At 35.4% G+C, this 13,718-nt stretch overlaps 1 protein-coding gene across 2 annotated transcripts in view; it reads right to left on the bottom strand.

Annotated features, from left to right (window-relative positions):
* srgap3 (SLIT-ROBO Rho GTPase activating protein 3) overlaps positions 1–13,718 on the bottom strand; it is a 91,508-nt gene that overhangs the window by 37,100 nt on the left and 40,690 nt on the right. For both annotated transcript variants that reach the window (XM_051896917.1, XM_051896918.1), the window contains exons 4-5: positions 9,264–9,326; positions 1,923–2,108 (exon numbers count right to left, since the gene is read on the bottom strand). In XM_051896917.1, the coding sequence (XP_051752877.1) occupies positions 1,923–2,108; positions 9,264–9,326 (249 nt within the window). The remainder of the gene's footprint in view (positions 1–1,922; positions 2,109–9,263; positions 9,327–13,718) is intronic.

Raw genomic sequence — 13,718 nt, 5'->3', positions numbered from 1 at the left:
AGGAACAGAATTCATTCACATGAAAAACGTCTCATGTGAAAAGCACAATATTATGTATGTTCATTTATAATTTTATTTTTGTGTAGGCACAGTCATTATGAGTTAGCTTCCCATGATTGCATATCACCAGCTATGAATTAGCATGAATTAGATGATTTACAGCTGAAGTCACTGACCTGAAATGTTGAATCTGGTTTGTATGAGTAGTCAGCCATTCAGTCTCCAGGCTGTCTACAGTCTTACTGACCTCATTGTCCATTCTTAGATAAAGCTCAGCCCACATTCATTTTTATAAACCCATCCACCAGGTTCATTCAAAGCTTTGTGCCTACATTGCTTTTAAGAGCCGATGAGAAGGTAACTAGGAAGACGGTAGGATTGCTGGTATAAATGTATTTTGCAATATTTCAGGATAGGGCTGCATGATTTGGGAAACAAATCTAATTGGAATTTTTCTAATAAAATTTGAAATTCAGATTTAAAAATGTGATTACCAAATCTCCAGGTGTGCTGTACTTGTTTGTAGGGCTGCACAATTTGGTGAATTTTTTTTGTGTTTTTTGTGATTATATATATATATATATATATATGTGTGTATATACATATAATAAATATTTATTTCTTTATTATATTTACTTTTTCATAGGGCTGGGCGATACAGCTAAAAAATTTATGACGATATAATGTTTCATATTGTTCGGTATCGATAATTATTGAAAAAAAATTAATAAACTTTTTTCAAAAAAAGGACAGTAGAAAAAAAGGTTGAATTTAACCAATGCATTTTTAATTAAGGCAAACAAATAATTTTAAATAAAAAAAATAAAATGTAAACAAATCTTTCTTATATTTTATATAAAGATTAAATAAATCAGCGTTAAAGAAACTTAGAGCTGCACAATTCTGGATAAATTGAGAAACTTTTTTGTTTTGTCAAACTAAGATCATGATTCTGAATGACAACTAAACAAAATAACGTAATTTATTACTAAAGGTTCCGACAAAATATTAATTGCTGCAGTCTATTTTAAATTTTTTGATTTATTTGAATTAATTTTTTTTTTTTTTTTAACTGTTTGGATATATGATTCAATGACTAACTTATAAATACACTTGTTTCATAACTGGATGAATCAGTGTATTTGAAAGAATCTGTTGAATGAAGATTCAATGTCAAATACATTTTTTAACAGTCACTTGTCGCCACCTGGTAAATATCGATACCGTTTTATCGCCTAGTCCTACTTTTTCATCAGTTCTTTCTTTTCTATGGGAATCAAACCCATAACCTTGGCGCTGCTAGCACCATGTTCTGCTGTTTGAGCTACAGAAAAGCTATAATAATAATAATAATAATAATAATAATAATAATGCACGTTATAAGCTACTCAAATTCAGAGCACTTACAGAGATGCATTTGTGTGGGACAGCATTTACTTTGATGCGAAGTTCAAGGTATGCTTTTGGAAGGTTTCTGGTTTGATTCTCGCAAAGAGGAGTCACCATTTTGAACTTGAGCTCTTAACCAAGAACAAGGGTTCTTAACCCAAGGTTCTTCCAGCGGGACTGTCTATCTATTAAGTGTACTGAAAGTCACTTTGAATAGAAAAAAGACTTTAGAAAATCGGCCAAGATGATGTGATATAAAAATTGGCTTTCACTTCCTACCATGGTGGCTCTCAAAGTCAAGGAGCAACAAACAGTAAGCTTTATCCTCTATTGTGCACAGAATATATACACCACTTGAAATAAGATAAACATTTCTCTTAAAGGGTCACAATCCTTCTTGAGAGTGTCGGGAGATAGAATGAATGTGATGCTAGGCTCCAGCGGCCCTGTGGTTTAATAAAAACAGTGTGGCTTTATGAGTCACTCTGCCAAGCATTATGAGCTCGGCCGCTGGCTCATGAGAGTAATCTCACCTTCTCCTTCATCTTCTCAATCTTCCTGACCGAGCTGCGACGCTGGGGTCGGTCCTCATGGCGCAGGAGGTTGACATTAAGGTCTCCAGATTTGCTAAATTGCTTCTCCTCTTGTTTCTCAGCCTCCTTCAGCTTGCTTTCTGCGCTGATGCTCTCCGTGTGGTACATGTGATAAGTCTTCATCACCTGTAGGATATAAAATACTGTAAAGACTAGTCTAACAGAATCATACATACTGTACACACATACTAGTTATACAATCTTGCTGTGAAAATGACAAGTGCAGATAGATTTAATTTCTGCTGTGTTCCACTTGGTAGCCCCGCCCACTCTGAAATCTCACTGGTCCAAAATCCTAATCCACAAATGCAATTTAAAAGAAAATATAATTTAAAAAATAGATAAGCAGGCTGAAAATTGAGTCATTATTCACTGATCATCTTCCATTGTACTGCCAAATTTTATTCACATTTCCAAATAATTACAACCGGGATAGAAGAAAGTAACTAACATTGAAAAAAAATTATACTTTTCTACAGTAATACAAAACAACTCAATCCTGACACTGCCTTGAAATGATCTCCAGACTAGTTTAATTCCAGGGAAGCTGTGCAGTTGTCAGTTGCGGAGGATCAGATGTATTCCCGTCAGCTCTACAGAGTAGGCCTTCTCATGAATATGCATATGAGTATGGACTTGGCAGAAATACCATAATCCTGCCTCTTTCCACCACAAGTCCAAGCCTTCCACTCAATGACAGAGGCTGAAGGAGGGGGCAATGTAAGGACAATGAGATTCTGAAGGAAGTGTGTATGAAACACAAAGCTGATTCAAACAAAACCGCACATTTTGCTGACTCTAACAACAGAGCTCCCTGTATGACAGAGGTGTTTGCAACAATCCAAACTGTTTTACCTCATGCCTGATTGGTGTGACCCAGTCTGCTATTCAACCCCATTATCCTCTCTCTCTCAAACAATAGAACAGAGCAAGTGAAGGGGGTGGAGGGGTGGGGTTCTCTGCACCATTGCCCTGCTTTATTCCTCTCCTTATAGCCGGCAGATGCATGTCAGACGGTGTTTTCAATAAAATGCTTATTAAATCAGCCAGCCTGCAGGCGTCCACAGTCTGCTCATCTGCACTGACCCTGACATTAATGTACATACACACTCAGCTATTACACTCTAACTTTACACACACAGATCATCGGCTCATTCCAGAGGAGGTCATCAAGTGCATCCGCACGATGGCACTATGCATTTTTTGTAGAGCTCTTTCCTCTGTGATTTAAAGATTAAATGTCTCAGTGCTACTACTGGTACAATATGAAATTAAATGGCAAAAATATTGATTGTTCATGACCAGGCTTTCTCCCATCTTCCATTATTTGGACAAACAGACAGTATTGTCTCAAAATGTAGAGGGTGGTTAAGCCAAAAGATGATGTAAAATTGCTCAAAAGCACCACAGTGTTTACACTTTTTTGGAAAGTTAACCTTGAATGGCTTACTTGAAGGAAAAGTTCACCCAAAATTTAAATTCTGACTTTATTTACACCATAATTGTAAAATTTTCTTTCTTCCGTGGAGCACAAGTCAAACTGCGAATGACTTATTATGAGTGTAGCAATCTAAAAATGCAAATTCAATGTATCATTTACTGAATTCAGTAACTGATTAAAATTACTATAATGATGCCCAATTATATGTACATTTATTACCCAAAAATAAAATTTTAGAGCATATGATTTATGGTTTAATATAATCAAAAATGTTAGATGAAATTGAACAAAAAAAACAAACAAATCATGATCAAATCATGACCAAATTATTACTCTCCTATTCTATTACTTGTCTCTGAACATTAAATGGATAGAAAAAAATAATTTTACATGAAAAAATTACAAATATCACATTTTAGCTATATGATATACACTACGGTTCAAAAGCTTGGGTCTGTACTTTTTTTAATACATTTTAAAAATGTCATTTATTCCTGTAATGGCAAAGCTGAATTTTCAGCATCATTACTCCACTCTTCAGTGTCACATGATCCTTCAGAAATCATTCTAATATGCTGATTTGCTGCTCAAGAAACATTTCGTACTATTATCAATGTTGAAAACAGTTGTGCTGCTTAATATTTTTGTGGAAACCACAATACTTAATTTTTTTTACTTAAGATTCTTTGATATCTAAAAGTTTAAAGAACAGCATTTATTTGAAACTGAACTCTTTTGTAACATCATAAATGTCTTTACTGTCAAAAAAATCTGAGCGGTAGTTTATGTAAGATTAATACATTTTATAAGATCAACCACAATATTTGGACTATTTCAGTCACAGATACTTCAAAATGTAGACATACACATGTAGACCATGGTGAAGCCATGTTGAATGTTCTAAATTCAATACGCCTACACCATTTGCCTTGAACTAATATAACAAGTTCCAGTCATTAACCGTTACACAGCATCCAGGCCCAGCGTCCCTAGTATTCCCTGATGGAAAAAGCTGTTTCCTCAAGCTCATTAGGTAGAGGATGCAAAGGACGTTTCTCAGAGAAGTGCTAGCTGTGTCTGGCCCCAGGACAGATCACTAGCCCTTTTAACAGGGTCTAGTAAACATACACAGATGTGAGAAATGTCTTCAAGCTAACCGATTTTTAGACAGTGTACTCTGCTGTTTCACATGCAGTTGTGTAAATGATGAAGGTTGACAGAGGGTAAAATCATTACATATGAAACCTTGCTGACATCAGCATGTATGTAACATCACGTTAAAATAATATACCTTACAACTGATCCATCAGAATTTAAAAACATAATTTTATAATGTTCAATGACAAAGAGGTTAAAATCCCTTTACAAACTCAATAAGACCACAACACTCACAGTGACATTCTTGAAACTGCAGGCATGCTGAAATCGTGAATAAAAATACTGAGTTGGCGAGTAAATTTGAAAGGATCTATGAACTGTGGTGCCGGCAAAAATCTAGGTTAGCACACAGCTCCTCCCAAAGCTGTCACCCATCAGCTCATACCCCTCAAAGAGAACATGTTTACAAGCAGGTTTGATGGACATGGCTGGCAAACCTCCAGCATCAAAACATAAACAGGCATGTTGAGGTGAGATGACCTAAGCTGTAAAGAACAACGCTAGGGCAAAGCTGACATTAGATACAGATCTGGGATCTCTTTAAATACATGTAATTCTGGTGTACACACAATCCTGTTGTTATGATTAGGGAAAATATTTAAATAAAATCTAAAATGTCTCATAAATGACTCTTAATATGATTGCAAACTCTGTTCTGGTACAGCCCTGATGAAAGTTTGTAGCAGTTCTTGCAAAATAACTGTGGTATTTTTTAGTAAGATCATAGTAACCTCATGGATAACTCCTCTTCATGGTTACAACAAGCTAAATATGGTTTCTCTGTATATATATATATATTGCAATTTTTAATGAAATTAAATTAAATTATATAAAACAATTCTGGCGCCGATGAAACCGTTTAATAAAAAGCCATATTTTTGCCTTAAAACAACAATTAATTTATATGTTGTTACCACATGAAGTACATTCTCACAATTCTTGGGTTATAAAACTGACAAAACATTATTCTCACATCTAGCACCACTGCCTTGAGGTTTTGTGGCCACTTAGGTTTGTCCGAGAGCTGTGCAAGGATAGTCTCCTTTTGCTAAGCCGCATTAGCTCAGTATTTGAGCATTAGCCAGAGACCTTAAACTAACATGCAATGATTTATATACAACTTCCATTTCCACACAAACTGCCTGGAGCACATCTAAATGCTTTTGTACAGTGGTACACACCCAATCTGCTACCATTTCAACCTCTTAAACACTGTTGAAAACTCTGAGACATTCCAAGTAAACTATTTCCCTGTCAACTGGCCAAAGACAGACTGTCTTTTGTAAGTCCTTGTGATCGACGAGGAGAATGAGGTTCAACTGGTTAGCACTGACTCATTCATCATTTCAGATTGATGGTCCGCACTGTGCACAGGCCGAAGCCTTTAAGACTCTGCACGAGAATGAGTTCAGAATGTAACAGAATAGGAAGGAAAGGTGGGACTTCAATTTATGCAATCAACATATTATGATTTCTCCTGTGTACCATACCATAACAGAGGAAAGAGCTGCAACCTTGCTGAAAATGTAAGAGAAAAAATGTCTTAAGGCCTGCAATTCCAACTTGTCTTTCACATAAAATTCACATGTCTGTCTTTGGGGAGGGGCTCCCAAAGTCAACACCAAATTTTTATGCATAGATGCATGTTTAATAAAGTGCAGTTGAGCAAGGGCACTGCGCTATAGAATAATTTCCTTAAAGCAGCAGAATTTATAATGCCATTATATGCCATCATTTAGGCAAAAGGATTTCTGTTCTCAAATCCAGTACACAACCAATATTCCAATGCACTTCAGCTCTCATTTATTACAGGCCTGTTCCCTGGCAAAAAGTTGCTGAGCTTTTATGTTTCATAAATGTGCAAAATTCACAGTACTTTAAATTACAAAAACAGCAAACACTACTTTCACTTCTTCAAGCATCTCAGATGGAACTAAAAAGAAATAAATGCATCATTTTGGCATTCAGTCTGATTGACACAATACATAGAAGTTGCGCATTTAATACCCAAGAAAGAGAACCATTGATCACCCTAATACACAAAAACCAATGCAGAAATCAACCAATGCAGAAATTACATTGCACATTGGGACTGCAGAAGCTTTACATTCATATTTATTATTCTACATTCAGAACACATAACTCAAACCACAGAAGAGAGGCAGAAGGATCAATACTTAAAGCTTCTAGTGCAGACTCTCTTATATTGTTATTGTCAAGCTGTATTTCAAAAACAGTTGATCATAAGCAAGACAATTTGCTCTATCAAGTGAATTTAATGTAGAGTTTTGCAAAGTGTGACAAGATTTTTAATATTTATAACACTGTTTAGCATAATACTCAGTCTACTGGATAGTTGTCAACCTACATTATATGGGATTTTAAATGAGTAGACACTGACATTTAAAATGTATTTAAAATGTATATATATTTTAAATAAAAAATGCTACATTTCTGAATTGAACATTTATTTTAAACCATATTTAAAAAAAGGAAATGTGCATCTACTGACATCGACAAGGCTGTCACAAGGGCAATCGAGTGCTGTTATTGGCATATGCCAATAACCTCAAAGTGACCAAATATGAAATTATATATGGTCAAACTGTATTTTTAAAAAATTCTATTGTTCATTATATTTATTTCCTTGGTCAATGTCTGTGTTGGTGTTGGTTTGTTTGCTGTACCAGGCTGCAAGGCCCTTTGAAATAGCTGAAGTAATTTGGTGAAGTGAGATGGAACTGTAATACGGTCAAGAAAAAATATTTTTCCTGAAAAATAATTGCACACCTAGTTGCAGAGTTAAGACAACAGCAGTCTCAAGCATCGCATACAAAACAGCAGCCACGTTTTACAGTTCCTCCTGAACCAAAACAACAACCTTATGCTGTGTTCACACCATAACTACCGTAATTTGGAAGAGATGGAAACCCCATGACGTAATACTCAGAGCAGTTTGTGACTCAAATTTATACACTTCAATGGCAACACTATCAACACCGAAATTAATCTGCAGCAGTCGAAAATGACCTACCCTACCTTTAAGGATCTATCAGCCTGCGCCATCTAGAGTTTCTTGACAGAACATTGTATATATACATATACAGTCAAACCAAAATTTATTCAGACACCTTGAACATTTCATTCATTAATACAGTTTATTCACTATAGTTTAAAAAAATTGTAAAAAAAAAAAAAAAAAAAAAAAATACGACAAGATCTCAGAGATAAACTGTCAGAAAAAAATAATCTTAACTATGTTAGATAACATTTAAGCAAAACATGGTCAGGTCAAAGTGTCTGAATAATTTTTGGTTCCAAATTTATCATCAATTTTACTGGTAGTCCACTGTATGAAGAATTTTTAGGTATAATATGTAAAATTTTACTTTCTTTTGCTATCCTCATGTACATTAATGAACTATAGTGTCCTGCACCCACTAGTAAAAATATATCAAAAATTAAAAAAAAATAATAATTTTTGGTTTGACTGTAAATACACATCAAAATATCATCATATATATACATAATCAACCAAAAAGTAATAATAAAACTGCACACAGCCTATATTCTAATAATGCAGCCAAAAGCCCACATTTCTGTGTCTACTTAGTAGAAAAACTACATACTAAATATTTCGTGACCACAATGATGCAGAACATAATAATTTAGATCTTTCTGCAGGGATTTGGTATCATGACAAGGCTCTATTTGAGGAAAAGAGAGGAAAGAGAAAAGGTGGCAGGGAAAGGATAATGATCCTCCTCCATGTCCTCTCCAGTGATACATTACACTCCCTGTCAGTGACCTTGAGACACATCAGCGTCAGAGCAGCGGATCCCAAACCGCATATGTGTGCCTTTCAACATTTTAAAGAAAGAAACGGTGTCTCCCTGATTCATAAGTATCATGTCTGTGCTAAGTATTTTAAGAATGGCTTCAGGACTGTGTTTTATAGTTTCAGATCTTTTATGGTAGGTGGAGTACATTCACAGTTTAGACTTGTTTGACATTGTGATTTACAGCCGCAGTCAAAAGAGGAGAATAATCATATGAGCTATACTGTAGCTAGTTCCATTCAGGGACACGGGTGAGACATTTTACTACGCCACCTGCATAAAGATGCAAAGGGGACATCTGGAATAGGTCAAGCGATGAAGAAGAATCTTCTCTGATGTCCTGTCATGGGTGACAACATTAATCTCAGCCGGCTCCTCTGCAGAGGTAGTTTGGATTTCATCCAGAATGAAAAAAGAAAGAGCATGCATCTTGGTTGATGAGAAAATGTTGACATAAGAGAAACGAAAGCAATGGAATCAAAGAAAAATTTCAGCTCCTAATGACCCAGATACTGAAATTAAAATGCAATGTGGAAGTGATTGAAGAAGTGACTACTATGAAGCTTAAAAAGGCGTGGAACAGGCGTCTCTACCAATCAACTATTTTCCCATCATTTCCCATCATTCAGTTTCCCATCCTTTAATAGAAAACTATGTGAAGCAACAGTTTCTTTCTTCGCCAAACTGTCGCACAGCCAAACTGTTTTTGTTCTTGGCCGGAGAGTCAGCGTTTCCATGGTGCATGGTAGGACACAGCGGGTGAGAGCTCCATTCAGAGGGAGAGCGAGAAAAATAGAGAGAAGGAAAAATAAAGAGAGAGAGATCGAGAGACATTATACTCACAGTGTACAGCTCGTTCGTCACTTTCACCAGCTCCTCGTGCATCTGAATGCCAATATCTTTACTCTGCAAATACAAAATGGGTCACAAATTAGTCAAACTCATTGTAAAAAAGAATTTATTTAAAGGGCATGAAAATCTGACTTTTTCCGTGTTTAAGTGCTATAATCGGGTCCACGGTGTATCTACCAACCCAGAAAACGTGAAAAAGGACAACCCAGTAACTTTGTTTTGGCAAGCATGTAAAAAATTAACCACTCAGATTTTGCTCCTCTAGTGACGTACAAAGGGGATCTTATTATAATATTACCACGCCTTAATCTGCACGTTTCCACCCACGGCGGCGCCATTGTTTTTCCGCAAGCGACAACGGTGTACCAGTTCTAATGCCATGGCAAAAGTTCGAGCAAAGCATGCTAACTGTTCTGTCTTTAGATGCATAGACGATCACAGAACACTATTTAGACCGTGTTGGGCTGCTTTAGAGAAGAGGAAGAGTTGATGTAGTAGAATGCTGTTGCCATGCCGTCATTTTACGCCGAACTGCTTCACAAATGAGCGTCAATTCAACGCTGGATTTGCACAAAAGGTTAACATGTCGGCACATGCTAGTCGATGAGTTGAATCAACTCCACAGCAACTACATAAATTTATCCACTAACCATTCAGAAATGTCCAGATGCATTCTAAAAGTTGTAACTGCTTCCTGAGTCTCTCCATCAGTGTCCGACTCCGGTTTGAACAATGTAAGGCTGAACACCGTTACTGACGTACCGTTACTATTCTCCAGCTTTGTTGTTGTTGAACAACCGAAGCGCAAGCTGTTAAAGCTCCGCCCACTTTTGGAAAGCGGGCCAGGAGCAGAAGATCATTTGCATTTAAAGGGACACACAAAAACGGCCTGTTTTTGCTCACACCCAAATAGGGGCAAATTTGGCAAGCTATAATAAATGATCTGTGAGGTATTTTGAGCTGAAACTTCACAGACACCATATTACATCTTGTGAAAAGCAGCATAATAGGTCCCCTTTAAAAATACCAACAACAAAAAAATTACACATTCCACTCATTCAGTTAAAAACTTGCATGATTTATCATGGTGTCATATTAAAGATGTTTTCCCCTTTTTGTAGATTGGTCAAATGTAGCACAAATACCTGTTCTTTTTTATAACCTGCCAGAAACCTGTCACAAACATACTTGACTACCATCCAAAAGGCAAGCTAAAAGAACACATTACAAATGGTCTTAATGAAAGATTATCTTTTTTTTCACGTTTTTCTATGGTTTCTATGGTTTTTCTTGCTTGAATGTGTTTAGAATAGCATACTTTTATACTACTAATACTCTAATATATATTTCTGCAGAAGGTAATACAGTATACTGTTTGCAGTAAGAATTTATGTATGTATATTCAGATTAAATACCTATTACTAAATAAAGCACACTGCATACTAATATAATACAATCACTAATATATACAGCTAATAACAGCAGCTTGGTTTGACAAAGGTGACTATGAAAATTTAGGGTTTCGTAATGACTGACTGGATTTTGACTATTTAATTTGAAGTTCGACCAACATCAGGCTGTTGGCTTCATGTTTCTCATTGTATGGTGACCGACCCATATTGCCGCAAAATGCCAAAAAGGCTCATGTTTTCAATCGATCGATCATTTGATACAATCCTTTTCAAACAACCTCTGCAGCATTATTTCCTGTGTTTTTGTAAACAGTAGTTCAGACAGGGACCAGGCTGATTCTGACACATGAAGAATGTGACACTGAAAACTGCTTATGCGTTCCTGTGGTAAAATAATAATTTAATAATGCTATAAACAAGTTAACGGGAAAGAAGACAACTCTAGGAGAGGAGAAAAACATTTTGTACCTCCTCCCACACAGCTAAGCTACTCCTGCTTACACACACACACACAAACAAACACACCTGCAGCTGTTATGGAGAGAATATGCATTTAACTCTAAAGTAAGCGAGACAATCTGGCAGAAACAAGAGGGCAAGAACTCCAGGGAAGCTGGAAATTGTTTACTGCAAGCACAAGTTTTTTCATTAGGCACAAAAGACAGAGACTGTCCCAGACAGACATATTCACACACACACACACACACACACACAAAATGTCTGGTAAAACTCCTATGCCGCACAGAATCTACAGGTACAGCATCACCTTTCATTTCAACAGTTCAACAGCTGTGTGTAGGAATCATGCATTTTCTCTGATGCTTAATCAAGAAAAAAAAAAAATCAGATGACAAAATGCACAATACATAAAGAAAACAAAACATAAAATAACAAAATGTTATCAAATAGTGTGTAAAACACCCATTTAAGTAACAACTGTCCAAGAGCAGTGTTATTAAATAATTTTTGGTAATTGAAATAAAGTTGAAATAAAATAAAATATTAATATTAGATGGAAAAACTTAAACTTAAAAAACTTATAAGGAAAATTAGAAATGTCGCCATGGCAGAGAGCTGTCAAATAGCGAGTCAAATAGCGAGTGAGCATGATCCCAGTCTACTTGAATGAATTACCTCAGTAGCCCTCCAAAGCCCTTTTATGTTCGTAAAGCATAATGGACCGTAATTCTCAGCGATCAATAAAGGCTACAGCATGAGTATAGTCAGGCCTGTGCTTAGGGATCAAAAATAATCTCTCTCTACACATGAATGTGTACATTCACATTCACGCTTATCCCTGAAACCAATTTACAAATCTAGTCATCCACGCTAATGCGATAAGCATCTCACAATATTTCATGCATATGTATTGATTTTGTCTTTAGGTAACATGTAGATTCCACATAGCACAGCATTTGAAAGAAAAGAGATGAAATGGCTGAATAAAATAAGTCATCAAGCAAATCATAAACACACAAACCAACAACAACAGGTGAAACTGCTAAATAATGTTCCCCAGAGGTTGCTCTCTCTCTGCTCAGGAGACTTATTTGAGTTCTTAGTTATGTTTTATAAAAGTAGCAACTTAAAAAAAAATTGTTTAATTAGACAATTATTGATATATAGTAGAGTACAGAAATATAAAATTAACATGGATAGTATAGCTCAGAATATTTTTTTTAAAGAATTTGATGAGAAATGTTCATATTGAGGGATGTACAATATTAAAATTAAATATTTAAAAATAAGTAATTTCATGTTATTGCATAAAACCAATAAATATGGAGTCATTTGTAAATTGTAAAATAGTAAAAAAGTAAAAAAAAAAAAAAAAAAAGTCAATTGAAAAATAAAATCTAAGATTTGCTACAAGTGAATTTAGGCATTACAACTATAACATATACAGTATGAAAAATGTATATTAAGTTTAAAATTTGCTAAAGATTACATTTAAGAATGTTTTATTAGTGTTTTTAAAGATGTATTATTATTATTAAAGTTTTTATAGATTTACATGAGTGACAGCAAATGTCATCTAAATGTAAAAAAAAATAAAATAAAATAAATGAAATGATAAAAAAAAATCTAATATTTCAGATAAATGCCTAGCTCATACATTCAGCGAAAAAAAGCATAAAATAATCACAACTGGAAAACTGCATAACAAGATACAACATTATATCTTTCCCACAAAACCCATTGCAAATTCATGCTTTTGTTGAGCCAAATCAGGCATTATTAAACGGCCCATGGGGATCGAGAATAAGTATTATTGGATACATCACATTAAGAGCAGAGAATATATGGCAAAAGCTCTCAGTGGAAACCTCTGATGCAACATTATGAAAGAGCCAAAGCCACTGACACACTGCAGTATTTTGCCACTGGTAGTGTACGACCGTTCAAAATGCTGTCAAGCTACAGTACATGTTTCCCAGCTGTCTCTGCTGCTCATTCATCCTCATCCATTCATCTATCCTCACCAGTGAAATGTTTCGCTGACCTCAGGTGTAGGTTTCTCATCTCAATGTGTGCTGGATTCCTTTGATGTAGACAAAACTGCTGTCAGTGTTTACTGCTACTGAATGTCCCAAACACATAATTAAAGAAAAGGTTCAAATAAGAGCTTAAGGATGTAAGGAAGGCTATTCATTATCATTCCAGATGGCAGATGTTGCTAGACTGGTGATTCTCAACTGCTCTGGCTTCAGGACCCATATTTTACATTGGACATCAAGGAGTGATCCAACTGTACAAGGATACCAAAAGTAAACAAAAATGTCCTGAATCACAGACTGACATTTAATAATATTACCATAAGCCTCAACAATATACAAAAATGTTAATAGAAAAAAACTGTTCATTCTGGTTTTGAAATAAGCTTCAACTAAGTGATTGATGAATTTGAACTGAAATACCACAGAATATTTATTGCTAGTGTTGTAAACATGACTGTGTACTATTTTCTGATTAACTCTTTCAAATCGATTCATTTCGGTGAATCAAAAACACACTGTACAACTCAACCAGTGAT

The sequence above is a fragment of the Ctenopharyngodon idella genome, chromosome 6, assembly GCF_019924925.1.
Source record: "Ctenopharyngodon idella isolate HZGC_01 chromosome 6, HZGC01, whole genome shotgun sequence".
Lineage (NCBI taxonomy): Eukaryota > Metazoa > Chordata > Actinopteri > Cypriniformes > Xenocyprididae > Ctenopharyngodon > Ctenopharyngodon idella.
The sequence above is the reverse complement of the archived record's forward strand: the minus strand, read 5'-3'. Positions and strand labels throughout refer to the sequence as shown.